At 46.4% G+C, this 18,792-nt stretch overlaps 3 protein-coding genes across 9 annotated transcripts; 1 reads left to right on the forward strand and 2 right to left on the reverse strand.

Annotated features, from left to right (window-relative positions):
• Nucleotides 1-124: 124 nt before the first annotated feature.
• LOC101071930 (glutathione S-transferase Mu 3-like) lies at nt 125-1,981 on the reverse strand. The gene is made up of 8 exons (XM_003978776.3): nt 1,857-1,981; nt 1,278-1,353; nt 1,140-1,204; nt 960-1,041; nt 788-888; nt 593-688; nt 421-531; nt 125-343 (listed from the first exon to the last, which is right to left on the reverse strand). Exons 1-8 carry the CDS (start codon nt 1,890-1,892, stop codon nt 248-250), a joined length of 663 nt encoding a protein of 220 aa, XP_003978825.2. The 5' UTR covers nt 1,893-1,981; the 3' UTR covers nt 125-247.
• A 504-nt stretch (nt 1,982-2,485) lies between these two features.
• Nucleotides 2,486-14,398, reverse strand: ampd2b (adenosine monophosphate deaminase 2b). 7 transcript variants are annotated; one of them, XM_029833597.1, is made up of 20 exons: nt 10,653-10,723; nt 9,769-9,841; nt 8,977-9,664; nt 7,703-7,827; nt 7,500-7,630; nt 7,346-7,414; nt 7,150-7,252; nt 6,884-7,073; nt 6,631-6,763; nt 6,441-6,530; nt 6,227-6,356; nt 5,850-6,044; nt 5,639-5,770; nt 5,394-5,557; nt 5,188-5,314; nt 4,901-5,064; nt 4,682-4,802; nt 4,427-4,600; nt 4,108-4,218; nt 2,486-3,990 (listed from the first exon to the last, which is right to left on the reverse strand). In XM_029833597.1, the coding sequence occupies exons 4-20, from the start codon at nt 7,730-7,732 to the stop codon at nt 3,775-3,777; spliced, it is 2,280 nt and encodes a 759-aa protein (XP_029689457.1). In that variant the 5' UTR covers nt 7,733-7,827; nt 8,977-9,664; nt 9,769-9,841; nt 10,653-10,723; the 3' UTR covers nt 2,486-3,774. The 7 variants fall into 7 exon arrangements, with proteins under 7 accessions (XP_029689457.1, XP_029689456.1, XP_029689455.1 ...); XM_029833596.1 differs by lacking the exon at nt 10,653-10,723 and adding an exon at nt 10,396-10,503 and having other exon boundaries at nt 9,769-10,286; XM_029833595.1 differs by lacking the exon at nt 10,653-10,723 and adding an exon at nt 10,396-10,503 and having other exon boundaries at nt 8,977-10,286.
• Nucleotides 14,399-16,961: 2,563 nt separating this feature from the next.
• On the forward strand, nt 16,962-17,712 carry LOC105419986 (emerin-like). The gene is made up of 3 exons (XM_029833607.1): nt 16,962-17,111; nt 17,278-17,376; nt 17,639-17,712. The coding sequence occupies exons 1-3, from the start codon at nt 17,030-17,032 to the stop codon at nt 17,695-17,697; spliced, it is 240 nt and encodes a 79-aa protein (XP_029689467.1). The 5' UTR covers nt 16,962-17,029; the 3' UTR covers nt 17,698-17,712.
• Nucleotides 17,713-18,792: the final 1,080 nt, after the last annotated feature.

Below are 18,792 nucleotides of genomic sequence, written 5' to 3' on the forward strand. Positions count from 1 at the left end.
TGTTAAATACATTTTGAAATTGGTACTTTACTTCTCGAAGTCTTCATTCAACGAACACGCGGATCGGCAGCTACATACAGGAGGTATCGCGATCCAACAGCAGACAGCAATGAACTGAAAGTAGTAAAATCTATGCCTTTATTTTTTGTCCTTTTCATTAAGGGTATAAAATAACCTTTATTTCAGAACTTAGTTATTCACTTTTGTTTGTGAATGTTCTTATTTCAGTAACATTAATCATCGTCTCTTATTCCTTCTTGTTTCCCCATCCGGCCATCTTGTTGTTGACGGGCGTCTTCATGAACCTGTCTGACTTCATGTAGGCAGCGATCTCCCCCAGAGCCTAAAACCAGACGACAGGAAACTATTGTGGTCGCTCGAGTCCAATGGTGTTTGTGTCCGACAGCCGAGCGTTCTCACCTCAAATCGATCTAGGAGATCTTTGAGGTTCTTGAAGTCGTCGAGGCAGGAAGGCTGGAACATCCTGTGCTGGTCCAGCAGCTCGTACATGATGAAGTCCACGAAGGTGATCTGTCAGTCAGGAGGACGTTAATGCATATTAACATGATAAAATGTGTTCGTAGTGTTGTACCTTGTCACCAGCGAACCACTTCCTGTTTCCCAGGAAGTTTGAGAACTGCCTCAGAGTTTCTGGGAGCTGCTGCAGGTAGTCCAGCTTCACCTTGTCCTGGTGGGGGAGGACAGATAATGGACACAGTCAACTTTAACTGATACCGACTGTGTGAAGAAAAACACCTCAGCAACGTTTAGATCTTATTGTACTGACAAACTCGGGATTGTAGCACAGCCTCACGAAGCCGTTTCTGAAATCCATCCCCTGGTTCTCCATGATGTCCACGCGGACCTGCTCGTCCTCCGTCTCTCCACCTGTGACCAGACACACACACTCCTGACTCAGACGAAGAGTCGTACGAACGCCACACGGGATGAGCGCTTACACAGATTGTGCTTGCGGGCGATGTATCTCATGATGGCGTTGCTCTGAACTATCTTCCTGTCTCCGTCCTCCAAGTACGGAAGCTGCAGCGACACAATCAGACCCACGTTTGCAACCTCACAACATCGCTTTCCTCCTCCTGAATTTAGCCTCTTTTTTTGTTTTAAAGGGTCAGACTCACATTGGCGAAGTTCATGTCCAGTTTGTTTTTCTCATCGGTCCAGCAGCTTTTGTCATAATCTGGTGCTGATGGGAGTAGAAAAGGTTTATTGAGCATTTCTCTGCTGTTAACACGCATGCGAAGGTCTCAGGAGATTACCTTCCCCACAGGTGTAAAGCTTGTTTTCATACTCGGTGCCTGTGTACTCCAGAACCAGGCGGACTGGCTGGGCCAGCTGCAAAACATCCAAAAACGATGTTTTCTCATGAAAGTGAACAGTTGACACAGATTCAGATTTTTCAGATCCTCCTGTTATTCAGTGCCGCTCCTGCAGCCGTCTGCTAACCCAAACCCTAACTCAGCCTGGCTGTTGGAATTATGATCCTGACAGACGGCTCTTTTCACGTCGGCCATGTTGAAGAGACTCTGCAGGTGTTTCCTGGTGCAGGTGATGTTTGCACAGGGTTTAAATGTGAGTTTCAGGTCTGGACAGGCACACTCTCCTCTCCTCACCTCTCATATAGGATACATGTCTCTCCACTTAAAATTTGGAGAATGTCACATTAATTAAAATGTTTGACTTTAAAAAGATCAAAATCATATATTTAGAGATGCACGCTCCCCAAATGGCACCTCAGACATGACCTTTACCTCTCGTGAAATATGACCAATAATCAGAAACGCCTGTGATATTCACGCACATTTGTCCCGTAGAGGCAACGCGGCTGAGAAACTTACCCCACGAATGTCCCAGTAAGCAAGTTTCATCGTCATTTTCTGTCGGGATCCTAATGGAGAGTGCTGAAGACCCGAGGAGGTTTCTATATGTTGGCAGAGGTAGGAGGGGCAGATGGGCGGTCACCTGCCCGTCCTTTTGTGTGTCTTCTTGTTTTTCTTGCCCTTACATAACTCTCTCCACAGTATGTGAGGATGAATACACACAGGTGTGATTCATAGGTTCACCTGCCGACAGAAACGTGCCTGATACAGTCACGCTGGGACTGCAGCTCCACAAACTACAAGGAAATAATTCAACAGCTTTATCTTATAGAGCACACAGGACACAGGCGATCGAATCACAGTACAATAGTAAAGAGAAAGACTTGAAAGATCACAAAAATAACGTACGTGTCATATTTGCGTACAAATACGCTGTAAAGGAGCATAAAATGCAGGTGGGGCCTTCAGTTTTCATTCTCGAGGCCTCTTATTTGCACTGGTGACATTTATTAATTAAATGTCCAGCTCTAACGTGGGATTAATGGTTTGTGTACCACCCACCCGTGTGATTGACAGGCTGAGGTAAACTGTATTTACAGACAAACAGCCGCGCTTTTACTGGCTGAACTCATTAAGCCCTCTTCTCATTAATCTGCGGCCTAAATGCTTTTATTTAATCATGCTCAAGGTTTTGTTTTGAGTTACAGGCAGTTTTTAACAACACAAAAATGTGCAGCTGCATGAACCTGGTTGAAATATTTAAAGCACAAACAGTACATAAATACAGTATATATTATATATATATTATTTATTTTCTGACGACTGATTTTTAAAATCCGACACAGTAAAGTTAAATAATAGGTCACAAACAGCACAGACTTAGCACTCGAAAGGACACCGTGCTTCCATTGCCGTTTTTTTTTTCACAACATCGGGCAGTTTGTCGGTTTCATTTCAAATTTCCCGCATCTCCCAAATTTGGCACCGATACAAAGGCGAGACACCTGAGGGACGAGCTCATGCGTGGTTCACCGAACTACTGAGGAACTGAGAGATGCAGTTATCAGCACGGATGGTGTCGAACCAGGGTAACAGCTCAGACAGAATTAGCATCACAAAGGAAGTCAAGAAGATACAACTTAGCAGCATTATTGCACACGGGAATATCGATGTATCTTCATGCAACGCCACCGAGCCACTAAAGACGGCAAGAAACAGAACTAAACCAGCCAGAACAGAGCAGCCGCGGTGAAGACGGATATGAAATCATCACATGATGAACACAGTGAGGAAGGTTGAGGGGGGAAAGTACCATTCATGCTTGTTCTCATTTAGTTATCCATCTGTTTAAGTAAGTGATCGATAACGACCGATTATTTATTTTTATGTAGCCCTTTTCACACTGTCAGTGTTTTCAGGTTGTTCCTTTAATATGGATGATAAATAAGAACACAAACTTTTCTTAAACTAACCACCCGTTCTTTGGCTTGTATCACAAACACAGCCAGCCTGCGTAAAGTGTCAGAATTACCAACATTGGCGGCAGTGCAGTTTGCCTTTATTTGAAACAATAAATTAAGCTAATCCTGATCTGTTTTAGCAGTGGCCTTGACAGCAGTTTGGCCTGAGCCTCCAGGCCAACGTCGTGATTGAACTGCACCCCGACAGCTGAACGTTTCCTACGCTGGGTTGCAGCTGTAGCTCAGTGGTGTAAACCTCAAAAATGATTAAATGGTTGAAACGGTCACAACCATTCAGCGTTCAGTGCGACAGATACAGCTACAAAAACCATGAAATGAAGTCAGCCATGATGAAGGAAACACAGATGCAAGGGAACTAATAGGGAACATGTTGGGAACACAGATTACACGTCTTGTCTGTCACGGATGTTTTAACCGATTTTGAGTGCTGAGGTTGCAGGAAGTCGTGATGTCTATCACTTTTGACCCTCCACAGCTCCCATACACAGACTCCCCTCCTCCTCGATGGTCTCCAGCTCGTCCGTGCGGATGGCCTGAGTGATCAAATTCAGCTCCTCGCACATGGTCTCGAACCGGAATGCCAGGCGGATGTCAGGAACGTTGGTGCGCCGGATGTCGTTGCCCTCCTGCCCCTCGTTGATATAGTTGGGGCCGAGCCAAGAGCTCTTCACCTGAGAAGAGGATCGGGAGGGGATTAAACACAGTCCAAGAAAGTGCTTTTACTCTCACGAGTTCACATCTTGGTAGATTTTAACCTTTGGCAAACACAGATAACAGGTGGTTGATACCTTGTGAGGGAATCCGCTCATGATTACGCTGTTTCTGGCCAGCTCACACATGTCACAGGAGCTTAGCTTCCACACCTGAGCTGCAATGCTGTACTCCTCCATCAGAGGCTCCTGCAAACACAAAACAGAATCCAAGAGCTAAGCTCTGTGTAGTTAGGTTGAAACTACCTAACGTTTGTCTGTTGGACTGTTTTCCATGTAAAAGTGAAGATGAATGTGAGAGTCCACAAAAGATAGTTGCATGAAAAATGCTCTTTTATACACACGTATAAGATGTTTTTATTCAGCCTTTAAAATCTAATGGAGGATCCACTTGCACCTTAGTAAAGTGGAACTGCAGGGGGTCGTCTGTGGACAGAGAGACCATGAGGCCTCTGGACAGGTACTCTGGCAGAGGGTTCCGATGGTAGCTGAGAAACAGGCTGTTATTGCTGAGGGGCGACATGGCGATGCCGATCTGCGCCAAGTAGTACAGATACTGCAGCACTGGAGCCTGGGGATCATTGAATAAAGAATGATCAGCATAACAGATGCAAGTGAGGTAATAAGGACTGGAATACTGGTCATTCCTCACCTTCCGGAGCAGCAGCCCATGGGAGATGTTCTCTGAAAGCATGAAGCCGGACACCAGGTGATGGATGGGCCCGGCCTCGCCGCAGTGAGGACGGAGGACGAGTGTGTGAAAGCCCCGCTGCCTGAGATGGAACAGACACAAATGTTGGGAGGTCCTCACAAGTGTCTTGTCTCCAATTCTCTAATTTTGTTAAAATATTAAAAAAAAAAAACACCTCACCTGCGCAGGTGATTCAACACAGTCATGTTTGCATACATGTAGTAGAGGTAGTAAGAATAAGGAGGGTTTTCTTCCTCTGTCCAGTTCCCTGGCAGCGGGCTGTCCAGGTTAAAGATATGCTGCTCTGGTTTTGACTCGTCGTCCACACTGTCGAAACCCACAACCTGGTCGTGGACGAAAGAGAGAGAGAGAGAGGAGAGAGAGAGAGAGAGGGAGAGAGGGAGAGCCATGAAAGCACCTGGAGCCACCTCGAACGACTCGCACCGGTACAGCGAGCGGACTCATACGTGCTGGAGGAAGAGGTGCAGCTCCGGGTGGCTGCCGGGGTCCACGGTGACCTCAAACAGGGGTGAGAAGATGTTCTCCAGCATTTCCTGGAAGGTGCTCAGCTGCTTCTTTGAGTGGTACACATCACTGTGGGGGAAACGCAGAGGTGTCAGCCAGCATGCAGGTGTAGCGCGCACACCGATGCATTATTACTGGGTTTACTCACAAGAGTCGAGGCACCTGCACAAGCCAGCGCACGTTCTTGGAGTAGACCAGATGCTTAACGGCCCACTTAGCCAGTTTGTCCCATTCGTCCCTGCAGCGCCCGTAGATGGACAGCCTGAGCTCCACGTTCTGGTACTTGCTCTCCTCCAGGTCCGCCATCACCTCCTGAGCAGCAGCAAAGCTCGTCAGCGTGGCACGGCACCACTCCACGTGCACCAGCAACAACAGCTACGTTCACCTGAGCACCTTAATGATGTGAGCGAAGTATTTCCCTTCGATGTAGTTGTCTGTTTTGATGAAAATCTCTCTCAGGATGGACTCGCCTATGGGATTGTATTTGGCGTTGAACTTGTCAAAGCGGTGAAAGGTGTTACGGTCCTGGAAAAACAGGAGTCAAAACACTTCGATAGGATCATGACCTCATGATCAGCCCCCCCCCACCATGGTCTGCTCTCACAGCGTGCATGTCCAGGGTGTCCACGCTCAGGTCGAACGCTGTCAGGTTCATGCTCTCAAACACCTCCATGAGCGTCTGACCTTTCCCTCTCTCCACATGAACTATCTCCTTGGAATATTTCTTCATGGCCCTTTTGATAAAGCGCAGCAGGTGCTTCTGGTTCATGCAGGACGAAGCGTGAATGTGTGTGTCCACCTGATTCAGACAAATGAGGTAAAAAAAACAAACATACAGAGAAATCCACACGATAAATCGCCACTTCCTCCAATGTTATTATTTTTCTGCAGCCTAACACTAGAGGGCACTCGAGGCACGTTTATCTCTCATGAACTAATAGAACAACCCCATCGAGACTCAGCAGAAAAGCTCAAGAGGACCTTGCGAATGTTGTAAAAGTCTCGGTGTGGGACTTTCTTCTGCGCCGCCAGCTCCTTCATCTCATTCAGCAGGATGTGCATCTGGAACTTTGAGCTTAGATACTGAAGGCGGCGATAGCAGAAGGACTTCCTGTGACAGAACAGGACACAAGCAGTGACCATTTTCTGTCACTTTCAGTCTAAACGGTGTGATTGTTCATCCCCTAAATCTTACACCGGGCCGTTGATAATGAGGGCCATCATGACGTTCATGTCGGCGATGTAGTCCTGAAGGTCCGGATACGGCAGATCCAGCTCTGTGCTCCTGTTGGCAACATCAAAAGCACACGCCGACCGGGTCAGGCCTCACGCAGACCTTGGGTCTCTAAATATGACCGAGTGACTCGCGTGCATACACTGCTCACTTTTCCATGATATTCCTGGTCGTGTACACATGCATGACGCCGTTCACCATCTTGCAGCCGTAACCCATGTCGGGCGGCATGCTGGCTGGGTCCAGGTCCACATAGGGGTGCATCTCAGAAACAGGTGCTTGTGCTGAGACAGAGGGTTGCACAGTGGACGTTGGTGGGCGAGGTGGTGGAGAAATAGGACGTGACCTGTTCTCATGCATTTGTGAGTTTACAGTAGGACGAAATGATGCTCAGATGAGCTCACCTGCTGCCGCCGTGGTCTCCTGGAGCTCTTCTTCATAGATATCCAGGTCCAGGGGCCTTTCGCTCAGCTCCTGCAGATATCGAGCAGTGGTCCTGCAGAAACTCTGCAGCGACAGGCCCATGTACTTCTGTCTGATGAACAGAGCCTTCACCACGCATTTGGCAGCATCCAAAAGATCGGTGAAGGGAACCTGGAGGGGAAAACCAAGATGGGGAGAGAGGTAAAAAGGGTTGTTCAGGCAGACGGTGCTTTGAATGCAGACCTACCCCACATTTCTCTTCTCCAGAGATGGTGACTCTCTGGTACTCTCTCTCTGGAACCACCTCTCTCTCCTGCAGGTCAGGAGCTTGGCTCTGCTCCTTCATGTATCTAACGGTCCATCAGAAATGATGACAGTTTAGGACCTACGATCAGTGGATAGTTGGGGGTGTTTGCCACTTAAAAGGGAAAGGAAATTCTCACTCGAGATCCGTGGCGCTGTCAATCTTCAAGAACTCCTGTTTGGCTCGCAGGAGGATGTCGGGTTCGAACCTGAGGGCCAAGAGGGCCAAGAGGCTGAGGTCAACGTTTCAGCGAACACAAGCACAACGACACCTTCCCCTCCTCCCGCACATACTTAACATCCTGGCTGATCTGCCTCTCGAGCCGTTGCCGCCTCTCCTCCAGCTGCTCGATGGGGCTGTCCTCGGGAAATTCATAGGGAGCGCTTCTCATCTCGCTCTCCGCCAAAGAACGTGAGAACAGCTCCTTCAACCCAGGAAACAGATTTAGTAACACAAAACCATGTTGAGAATACATCCTCGAGGGTTGGGTACTAACCTCCGCGATCTCCTTGTACTTGCCGTCCATGGATGTACGCAGGTCAATAGACTGTTTCAAGGCTACAGGGATGCCAGGCAAGGAATGCTGGGAAGTGAGGAGGTGGCGGGCACCACGGAGATCAACTAGAGATAAGAAAGGAGACAGAAAGAGAGCAATCCTAAACTGGGAGACATATTTATGCGTACAACACCCAAAGAAAGTGTTTTAGTAATCAATTTAGACCCCAGCAGGAGTCTGAATGCTCATATAGCACCCGCGATGTTGTTGGCAAGTCATTTTTTGGTTGGAACAAGCACATGGACCAATAACATTTCATATAGCATTTTGCTAAAATAGAGAGAGGGAGAGAGAGAGAGAGAGAGAGAGAGAGAGAGAGAGAAAAGGCCTGAGCTCAGCAGTTGTTTGTGGGGCAAGACACAATGGCCCATTCAGGTGGAGAAGCCATCAGCACATGCGACTGCCTCATAGCCTCCATTGTTGCACAAGTTTTACACAAACTCTGTTGTTATGGTGGCAGTGAAAAAGTGAGAAGGAAAACAGGGAAGTGAAACAGTGTCTGCAGCCATATGATTTTTGAATACAACCGACCCACTGATGAAATATTCATCACCACGCTGAATATTTCATCGCCCATGTGCTCGAGTTACACAGTATCTGTATCTGTGGATGAGAGGAAGGTCAAAGGAGATGTACTGTGTGATAGATGCTCTCTGGGTCTCTTCCTTTGTGCCTCTTTTAACTAAAGTCTGGTTTATGTAACACAGCATGTCTGAGTCTGGCTGCTCTGCTGATCAAACCAGAAGCAAACAAATCTAGTTTATTCTCACAAAAAGAAAAATTACATTACCAAGCAAGAAAAAAGGTACATTTAATTTTTAAAGGCGTTTTAATTTTACCAACCTATTGTAAAAACAGACCAATTAAAATGCAGGCATTTTTATGATTGTAGCTATGCTAGTGTGAGTTTTAGTTCAATGCTCATGTGAACATTAATGCTGCTCACCTGTTTGTCCATTCTGGCAGACAGGTGTCCAACTTACAATAATTATATTAGGAGGATAGAGTTGAACATCTGTTTATGTGAATAAACTGTATATATGTTAATACGATTTCTTTACTGCTATTCATTTGATGGCATCGATGTTTTCTGCAGTCCTGCACACACACACACACACACGCACACACACGCGCACACACACACACACACACGCACACACACACACACACACACACACACACACACACACACACACACACACTCACTCACTCACATCTATGTGTAATGCAGCAGGAGCTGAGATGTCAGTTCCTCTTACGCTGGCGTGGAGGGCAGAAGATGACCAGCGGCAGAGACACACGCTCGTTCCCAGTAGAGCCTGACCAAGCCGAGCCTGCTGGTTAATCCCTAAATGGCTGCTATATTTGGATCAGATGCATCTATGATTACGCAACCATCTCTCCCTCACAGATGCACACATACACATGAACATGCACACAGACACACACACAGACACAGACACACATACACACACACACAGACACAGACACAGACACACACAGACACACACACAGACACAGACACAGACACAGGCACAGTTGGTTATCAAACCACTCAGTCAGGAAGCCGTGTTGCATTTAACCTAATCTGAAGTGGAAACTGAAATGGTCTGAGGTGTTTGATGATCTAATAGGAGAAAAGAATCCTGATGCCAACCAAAAACCACAAACAAGACTTTTAAAGCAATAACAAACGTCTACCAGCCTGGAAAACAAGGTAAAGATGTATCGTCCAATCGTGGAACTTCTCAGCATTCATTAGTCAACACAGTTCTCCCTCCTGACCTAGTGAAGGATCATTACATCATAGCAAGAAGTCATAGCAGGCGGACCAGCCCAGGGAGGTCTGGGTCACAGAGGTCAGGAAGCACGCATTGAAAACTGGAGACGAGGCAATAATCCCTTTGAAACAGACACAGAAACACACAAGATTCTGCCTTAGCCTCCGCCCTCAGTGGTCTGCTTTGCCTTTTTAGGACCACACAGGACGTTTGTCACCAGTCTACCTGCTCCAGTTGACTGCAGATTCACCAGCGACTTACAGAGAAGAAATACGTCTTCTCACAGCTCTTCTCGGTGCTGCAGGATTGGGAAAGAAGCGAAATCTCTTTAAGCCCATTCAACGCACACCTCCTGTTCAGACCCAACACAGATAACCCCAAAAATACAAAATCACAATAGAAACTAAGACAGATGCACAGATGGGAGCAACAACATCCTGCGGCTGCTGCAGCTTGTCTCTCTCTCTCGGCCCATGTGTGAGAATCATCTTTGTCAGCTCGGAGATGCTTCTGGTGTCAGCAGCTGCAGGAACTGCAGGCCGATGCTGGTTTGTTTTTCCCTTCACCGCTATCCACCACTACCCTCGTACCCTAACGACAATAAATGCTAAAAATCCTGAGAGCTCCTCTCTGCTGTGAAAGCCACACGCTCACAGCTGCAAAGTTCTTCAAAAGACATTCAAGAGCGAGTTCGTTCTCCTCGGCGTGGTAAAGATAGCAAGGCCCGGGGCTTTTAGACAAAGCTGTGAGGGGACAAGCAGAGGAAAGGGGCATTTGAGGGGTGAGGGAGGTGTAAAGAGGGAGGGGAGCATTGCTTGTGTTTTTGCACAGGGTGATGGCAGTGGAGCGTACCTGTCTCCACAGTCAACCAGCAGCTAGCAGGAGCAAGAGAGGAAAGGAGAAGAGGGGGGGGGCTTTGATGCATGAGTAACAGCACATATCCCAGGATGGAGTCTGCTGTCCTTTAAAGATGAGCTAATAATGATGGGAAAGAGGGAAGCAGAGGAACAGCAAACACTTGAAACAGTCCAAACTAGCAAACAACCCCTCCCACAGAAACACACAGAAGCATCTCCTGCGTCCCTTCAGCCTGTCCCTGTTATACATACACAGAGCGGGTCCAGCAGATCCATCCACTGCCCCCTCACATCCCAGAGCGTGACCCCCCCTCTGCTGCTCCTGGTTCAGGCCAGCTGTCGCTGCACTAGCTGCCTCCGGAGCTCGCCCTCCTCATTTTAATGCCTCTGACATCTATCTGGGACGTACCACAGGAGGGACAGGAGGCGGGGGTAGACCGTGCACAACACCAGTGGATGTGGATTCTCCTGCTGTGAATTTGCCTCACTCCACACCCCCCCCCTCCCCTTTATTCATTCTCTCCTCTTGACTGTGTTTTTGCTGAGGGGACCATGTGTTCCAGATGCTTGTATCATCAATATGAGAAAGATATGAACGTGCCGCAGCAGTAAAGTTTAAAGATGACAGTCGGAGATGAATGACTATCTGATATATATATAAAGAGCATTAAAGGGCCGGGGTTCAGTCCTCATCCTGGCTGCAGTAGCTATTCCGCACAACCACAACTGTGTGCCTTCATGATGAAATAACATGTAGCTTATTTATCATAATAAAAATGATGACGCACAGCAGGAGAGTGCACAGAAAGCACGGTGCACTTTTGCAATGAGTGCACACACGAGCTGATAACAGCAGCATATTCGGGTAAAAAGGATGTGAAAAGTCTCAGTGTTTAGTGGCAGAAAGCTTTGCATAAACTTCACTGTTGTGAAATTATCTTTGCAAACTTGCAAATGTGAGAAAACCTCTTTCGAGAGCTTTAAGACATCCAAAAACAGCTGCTGCTCAGTGAAAATAGCTCTTTTAAGTTTCTTCTAATAATGGTTTCAAAATTGCCTTGGTGCTACCTTGGTACAAAAAACAGACTGTGGGATCTGGAAGACACTTATATGAACACTAACCAATGTTTGATGCTATTAGGAAGTCACCACTTCCCTAGACTGCACTTAGTGAAGCCACTGGAGACCACGGTGCTGCTCATGTTCCTGGCTGACGCTCAGAAGCAGAACATACGTTTTATCTCAGTTTGATGTATCCAGGCATCTTTAGAAGGATTTTACTCGATGAGGATTTTGAACTTCTGGGAGTGGCAGTAACTGGTCAAAGAATCATCCGTGACAAAACCATGTGAATCAACAGGTTACAGGTGAGAAGCAAAGGTTGTAAATGAATTCTAGGGCCCTGGGTATTTGTGGCAGTCCAATTACGTGCAATAGAGGTACAATACAACGCCCGTGCTTAAACATTGTTATTATTCTTTAACACCATTTATGGCAAAAATTTAAGTGAAACTAATCAAATTTGAGTAATCCAGAGCTGAACCAGGCTTCAGCCTGTACACGTGAACCAACTCATCAGTGGGCTCGAATATTCACAGCAGGCTCCCTCTAACGGTAGAGCCAGGTATTACACCAACAGCATGGCGCTCTCCATTGATGAGAAAACGCGTTTAGTAATCAGAATTTAAGAATGATGTTTGTTTGAAAAGAAGACTGCAATACTGTACATACAAATCTGCTAACTGTACACTGATAGTGTTTTAGTTTTAGCGATAAAATACTTAATGCAGTCAATATTTTCCTTTTATTGAGTATAGCTTCAATGTCTGTATATGTTTGAAAACAAGGCTTGAGAGACATTTGGTGTTTGATCATTAAGCCGACCCCACTACTACCCCCTGCCAGGACCAAGCGGAGACATCCAAGGAATGCAAACACCCACGAGCAGCACGCGAATAAAGGTCATCGTTCAAATCCCAGATTGATCATTAATCACTGTTATCTGCGACTGTGCTGGGTCCTGATACCAGCCCAGCAGAGGTCCTCTCTCCTGTAATTACTGTATTTATTTGTGACACACTGACGCGTGGGCGTGGGAGATGACAAGGTGTGACACAGGCAAAGGAGGCATAAACAGGATGTGGGTGAAGAACAGAGTACTCAAAGGTCCACCGTCAGCCTCCTTCTGTTGAAACACCAGGAAAACAGTTTCTTTTCATGCTGCCAGTGAACTCTTTTTATAGTTCGCTGCAAGGAGCTGGGCTTTAAGAGGCTGACAGCAAAGTCAGCAGCTAAAAACAAGACAATATTGACACATTTACTGTATATTGTTAGCACAAGTCAATGGCCGTTGCAACCAGGGACTGATGATATGCTGCCGTAACACAACAATGTCACACGAAATCCAAGAAGCTGTTTTGTCAACATAATGTGAAGATCTGCATCTGTTTTTTAAAGTCTGGCCCTCAGCCATTGCTCTGAAAAGCTGCCGTTTATGCTTTTTAGGTTTCAACAAGTGTGGAACAGTAGAAGAGGCGAGTGGGCGGTGCTCTAATCTCAGAACTACCTTTTTCACAGCCACAGGCGTGACTCACCCACTCTCATCCACTCGGAGTTCACGCTACAAACACTGCAACAATGAGCTAAATCAGGACAGAGCTCCATCGCTACCGCTCTCTCTTTCACACACACACACACACACACACACGCACACACACACACACACTCTAGTTGAATTGTTCTGCGAGAAAATGCAGAACGTGAATAATTCAGAACCTGACCTGCATTCTGCCCTCAGCCAGCTTCCTGCCCCTGATAATAGGAAACTGAAAATGAGTCACACAGTTGCCATATTTGCCAACTCGGCTGGAATCCCTGATCAGAATTGAGAATTTTGGTCATCCTGTGATCTTTTTCCAGAAACCACTTCTCCCAGTCGGGCTGTGAAGTGGAGGATGCGTTCACTGTCAGGGCTGGTGGATGTCCGTGCAGTAATAACCCTAAAGACACTGTAATTCCATTAAGGCCTGTGGTTTCTGGATGACTGCGGCATCTGTTTCCACTAAAAACCTTTACATCAGAAAGAATGGTGATGTGATATATCCATCTTGGGAAAAAGGAAAACACAAATGTGGTTTCAAAGGGCTTTAAGAACATCACCATTTAGACATGTTTGATGTCTCAGAGACTAATGTTGGCAGGTGTGTGTGGAGGAGGGTGTTGACGTGTGAGAGGGGCCGATCTGCATTGTCACACATCAGAGAGGAGGCTAATCCTCCCTTTCACCCAGGGGTACCACACTGGTCCCTCCACACAGAGCCAGCAACACATGAAAAACGCCACATCTAAGCCAGCAACACGCCGCAGCTCCCGGTGGAAACGACTGTAGGAAACTCATTGACTTCAGATTTTTGCAAGTTTTCTTCTCATCCTCTCCAGCAGCTGCCTCATCAACAGGTTTGTACACACACTAAAGTCCCCAAAATCTCTCACAGGAACTCTGGAAGCATCAGGTTTATGAAATAAGAGGGAGCATACCTACAGTGAGGGTCGGGTCAGGGCCACAGCTCCTCTGATGGCAGCCCCTCACCACTCACCTGTGCTGGCCGCGTACTGAAGGCTGCCTCGCTTCCTGAAAGGAGACAGGGGCTTGCTCTTGGAGCCCGAGGCGGTCCCGGGGGGCATGCTGCTGGACATGTTGCCAGGATCAGCTCAGCGAGGCTCGACCGAAGGAGAGCCGAGCGCGTCTTCGGAGGACGGACCGTCGGAGGGACAGAGAAGACGAGGAGGAGGAGGAAGAGAGGAAGAGGGGAGGGGAAAGATACAGGACAGATGCTGGGAGCTTCGGGGAGGGGGGTTGTTGCAGTCGGTGTGCGTGCGTGCGTGCGTGCGTGTGTTTGCGTGCTCGCTACGCGCCTATGAGCAGGGATTTCCAGATTAGCGTGGAGCTGCGGAGCATCCCTCTGCAGCGACACTAGGCCCCGCCCACTCTCGTGCCGGGGCTGCGGCGTGTACGAGGGAGGCGTGTGTTCACGCGAGCCATTCGTCTGTTGCCATGACAACCACAAGTAGGCTGTCAACGACGGGGTGCAAATGTGCAGGTTAGGACAAATGCAACACCAACAAATAAACCAGTCTATCTGTGGTCGGTACTGATACACAACCATTATCGAGCTAGTTTGTTGTTTAAAGAAATGAATATTGCAAAGGTCTGTCCAGTCTGGGATACTGTAGGAAGATAGCAGAGCTGCACTCTATAACCATCAACAGACAATATGCGGACAATAACTGCAGAAAACCTTTCTTTAATCAGTTTATAGGTAGATTTTTTCTTACGCTTTTATGATAAACGCAATAAACACAAATGCAAAACGTATATTTAGTTAGTCATTAAACATCAACTTTTATAACCAAGACTCACCTCGCACAGAACATAACAGCAAATTCGATCAATTCACAAGTTAAAACAACGTTTGAATGTAGACTGTAATTGTGGTGCATTGGCGCCCTCTCGTGGAACTCAGGGGGACTAGCGCTGCAGTAAATTGTGGTCCCCTGCTTTCCAAGGATAATTGTGGATCGTTCTTTGGTAACGTGCCTTGATTCTGTAATCAGAATAATCTTTCAAGTCTCTGTCATCAATCCTTTCACCAAGACCCCCTCAGACATTAGGTTTGACTGAAAGAACCTTCAAGTGGTTAAAAATAGTGTAAATACAATGTCTTCACTTACCACCATGTCTGCCGATGAGCTCAGTAAGCTGCTGGATGAGTACGGGATAAAGCACGGACCGGTGGTCGGTGAGTGAGCCCGGACGGTAACTCTCACGTTGACAACAAACATGGCGACTGCTAAATGTAAAGGCCCCTCGGTGCCTTCAAGAGCTAATCACCAAAGCTTTAGCAAAATATGACTGTGTTTACGTGTACGTGCACCATTTGTTACCTGGCCTGTCACATCTCCAAGACTCCACCAGAAGCCTGTATGAGAGGAAGTTTTAATGTTTCTGCAGTGGCGCTTCCATGAGATCCAGACCACATTTGCCTGAAAGGGGATTTGAACAGGAGTAAGTCATTATTCAGTCATTGCTGGTTGTAGTCGAGCCAAGCGTTTTATCTACAGATACAAGTGATGAACATTTCCCTCTCTTGGTCCCTCTTCAGGTCCTACACATACGAGACCTATAAAAACCTATAAAACCTATAAAAACACCTATTTTACATCAGTAGCGGGGAAATCTGCTGAGGAAACCCAGGCGCAGTCGTCCCGCCTCATCCCAGTGTGGGTTCAGATCGTGTTGTTCTTGGCTGTGGCCGTCTTCTTCTACATGGTTTTTGCCAGCATGGAGACCAATGAATCTTTCAGAGGGCTAGAGTGATGCTCCAGTCGTTGCCGGGTTACACCACTATTACTATTTAACCAGGCTTTTTTAACCTGTGCAAAAACACACATGCAGGAATGACTGTTTAATAAGACGTGTTAGACCTGTGCAGCAAATATACGTGTGCAATAATACATTTATTCTGATACCAAATATTATCAGTGTCAGTGGGTTTGAGGGACAAATTTAAATTTGTCCTGCCTGTTTGAGCTAAAAACCTGTGGTTTTTTCTTTATCTTAATTTGCATGTCCTCCTTTGTACTTCACATTCCAGTTTTGCACCATTGCTGTTTTTTTCAGAATACATTAAATTCCATTTGCTAGTGAGATGCTGATGCACGCAGGACCTGTTTAGTTTTGGGAACACCTGCTGTGTGACCTCATCAGAAGCCCCTATTGCATTCTTCCAGCCTGTTGGTCTGTTCCCTCCACTTCTCTCCTGACGGCATATCAAGCAGAGCTGGAAGAGGAGATGACCGATGATCCTGATCCTGTGTTATGGGAGGAGTTGTGCATCATCACCTACTCCTGCACAAGGTGGCAGTATAGGCACAGGACAGAGCCACGGGGCAAATAGAGCTGAGGAGAGTTCGCTGGCTGAACCTCATCACGCTGTCATCAGAGGAGAAGAAGAGCTTGACATCGCCATAACACCTGAGGGTCTGTGATGATCACGGCGATGCAGAAGAGATGTGAGGAGGATAAGACAGCTTTGCTTTACATTTTTATGATTCTACAAAGGCGACAAAGACACATCTAAAAACCTGCGTAAATACGGTCGTGGTTTCCCACAATGACACACCAGCAGCTCTCAGCTTTCACTTGCTGCTCGTTCAGTTAGTCTGCGTGCGGCCAGACAAGTTTATTGTCATTTTCTCTTCTAAAGTTTAAACCTGACCAAAAACCAAAATATGACGCACAAAGAAATCAGACTGCAAATTTGATGATCAAAGTAGCTGAAGGATTTTGGCCCTTGATCTTTCAAGAATGGTATGAATTAAGCTCAGCCTTAAAGCTATTGCCCAACCTCAGGGTTGTGAATACTTGAAAACCTATTGGTTCATTCTGATAATCAGGTGAATCAGCACATTGCGGTTGTTAGACCATTAAGACTCATCTCTCTTCAAGATCCTCGACTCTCCGTATCATAGCCCAGAATCATAATCTGCCTGTCACCTGTCATCAATCCTTTCACTATAGGGCTCAACTCACTGAAAACACCTTCAAGCAAAAGAAACTGTGATTAAAAATGTCTTCACTTACCAACATGTCTGCCGATGAGCTCAGTAAGCTGCTGGATGAGTACGGGATAAAGCACGGACCGGTGGTCGGTGAGTGAGCCCGGACGGTAACTCTCACGTTGACAACAAACATGGCGACTGCTAAATGTAAAGGCCCCTTGGTGCCTTCAAGAGCTAATCACCAAAGCTTTAGCAAAACATGACTGTGTTTACGTGTACGTGCACCATTTGTTACCTGGCCTGTCACATCTCCAAGACTCCACCAGAGGCCTGTATGAGAGGAAGCTGAACGAGGCCATGTCCAAGACCAAAGGGGTGAAACCAGCGTCAGACAAAACTTTCTACAGAGAAGAGGGTAAAAGAATTTGTACCCTACAGTAAATATAAGTACACATATTGAGTGATTCATTGTTGTATAAGTAATATTTAGGCTCCAGAAACAAGAACTTGTGTCCCAATTGAGAGGGAAAAACACTGGTTCCATTTATTGTCATAATAGCTCGGTTAGCATGGCTGTCAGAACACTGAATATTAGATATTTTGATATTTGATGAGTGGATAACATGGATTCACGCTTGGTCTGACATTTACTTTTACATTTATCTTTTTAATTCCAGAGGAGGAGGTTACTTATGTTTACAGATCACCTGTAAATTCCTCTTCATTGTTCCTTTGATTATATTTGTCCTGTTCAGGAAACTGAGTTATATTTGATGAAGCCTGTTGGCAAAATAGGAAATAATTGTTAGATAATGTTTATTACTGTTCTCTTACTGTGTTATTACTGTTTAATGTCTACAGGTGAGGGGTGAATTTCAATGCTGGAGGTTCAAAATAACCTTGTAAAAGTTTCAGGCCTACTGATAATATATAAAATAGAATCTGAGGTCAGAAGCCACAAACATGGGGAGTTTATTTTCAATAAAAATTAAATAATGTACAATTTACAATTTGAATGAATGTGTGGATATCTTAAGTTTGAAAGCATACAACCATTCTGGCCCGTCCGATGTGGGATTACGAGACGCATAATCCCTCCTGCTGACATTAGCCGCCACACAAATGCACAGGTGACACACAGTATTCAGTAAAATAGAACCCCGTTCTTCAGACAACAGGCAGGAGACAAGAACCACAGGACAGACCGGTGTAGCGCCTCTACTGATAGAGCCCACTGGTTCCTGCTAGAACACAGAATTGGCTACAGCCCCTGCTGTTAAGCTGTCTGTGGTTAATCCCTCTTCAGCCACAGGGAAACGTATGTTGACCTTGGGCTCACGGCGCCCTCCTATCAATGAAGACGCATCAATAAACCAGCAATTAATAGCAGCTCTTGACAGCTTCCACATCGATTGTGTCGTCAATACAGGACACGAACACACATCTGGCTCAGATGATCTTTGTGAGTAATGCTGTAAACTGCGATGTGTCCCTCTATTCATCCTTTCTTGGAAATTCTTTTGCATAGTGACAAAACTATACATGCAAACATGGAGAAGAAGTAAGACGATCAGCGAATAAGTATAATGCAATTTAAAATATGTCATAAAACAACACCTGTGTTTGTGCCTGATTATTGCTCCTTTGTATCACTTGCACTTATTTTTAAAGAGTGTGTGTGTGTGTGTTGGGGGGGGGGGGGGGTGATTATAATGCACAAGCTCATCCATGGTGACCTGAGCCTCCTGAAATGGAGCCTGAAGAGAGTTCAACATCAACACATGACACCCCCCCTCGATTCCTCTGAAACTATCGTCTGTGCTCATGTCAC

This window comes from Takifugu rubripes, chromosome 3 (genome assembly GCF_901000725.2).
Source record: "Takifugu rubripes chromosome 3, fTakRub1.2, whole genome shotgun sequence".
Lineage (NCBI taxonomy): Eukaryota > Metazoa > Chordata > Actinopteri > Tetraodontiformes > Tetraodontidae > Takifugu > Takifugu rubripes.

Excerpts from the sequence above, each read along its gene's own strand:
- LOC101071930 (XM_003978776.3), bottom strand. The coding sequence starts at position 1,892 with ATGACGATGAAACTTGCTTACTGGGACATTCGTGGG. Across the intron at positions 1,042-1,139 it reads TGGACATGAACTTCGCCAAT|CTTCCGTACTTGGAGGACGG; the intron begins GTGAGTCTGACC and ends GTGTCGCTGCAG. Across the intron at positions 889-959 it reads CGCCCGCAAGCACAATCTGT|GTGGAGAGACGGAGGACGAG; the intron begins GTAAGCGCTCAT and ends GTCTGGTCACAG.
- ampd2b (XM_029833593.1), bottom strand. The coding sequence starts at position 14,096 with ATGTCCAGCAGCATGCCCCCCGGGACCGCCTCGGGCTCCAAGAGCAAG. Across the intron at positions 6,531-6,630 it reads ACCAGGAATATCATGGAAAA|GAGCACAGAGCTGGATCTGC; the intron begins GTGAGCAGTGTA and ends TGTTGCCAACAG. Across the intron at positions 6,357-6,440 it reads CTCATTATCAACGGCCCGGT|GAAGTCCTTCTGCTATCGCC; the intron begins GTAAGATTTAGG and ends GTTCTGTCACAG.
- LOC105419986 (XM_029833607.1), top strand. The coding sequence starts at position 17,030 with ATGTCTTCACTTACCAACATGTCTGCCGATGAGCTCAGTAAGCTGCTG. Across the intron at positions 17,112-17,277 it reads AAAGCACGGACCGGTGGTCG|ACTCCACCAGAGGCCTGTAT; the intron begins GTGAGTGAGCCC and ends CACATCTCCAAG. Across the intron at positions 17,377-17,638 it reads AACTTTCTACAGAGAAGAGG|AGGAGGAGGTTACTTATGTT; the intron begins GTAAAAGAATTT and ends TTTTAATTCCAG.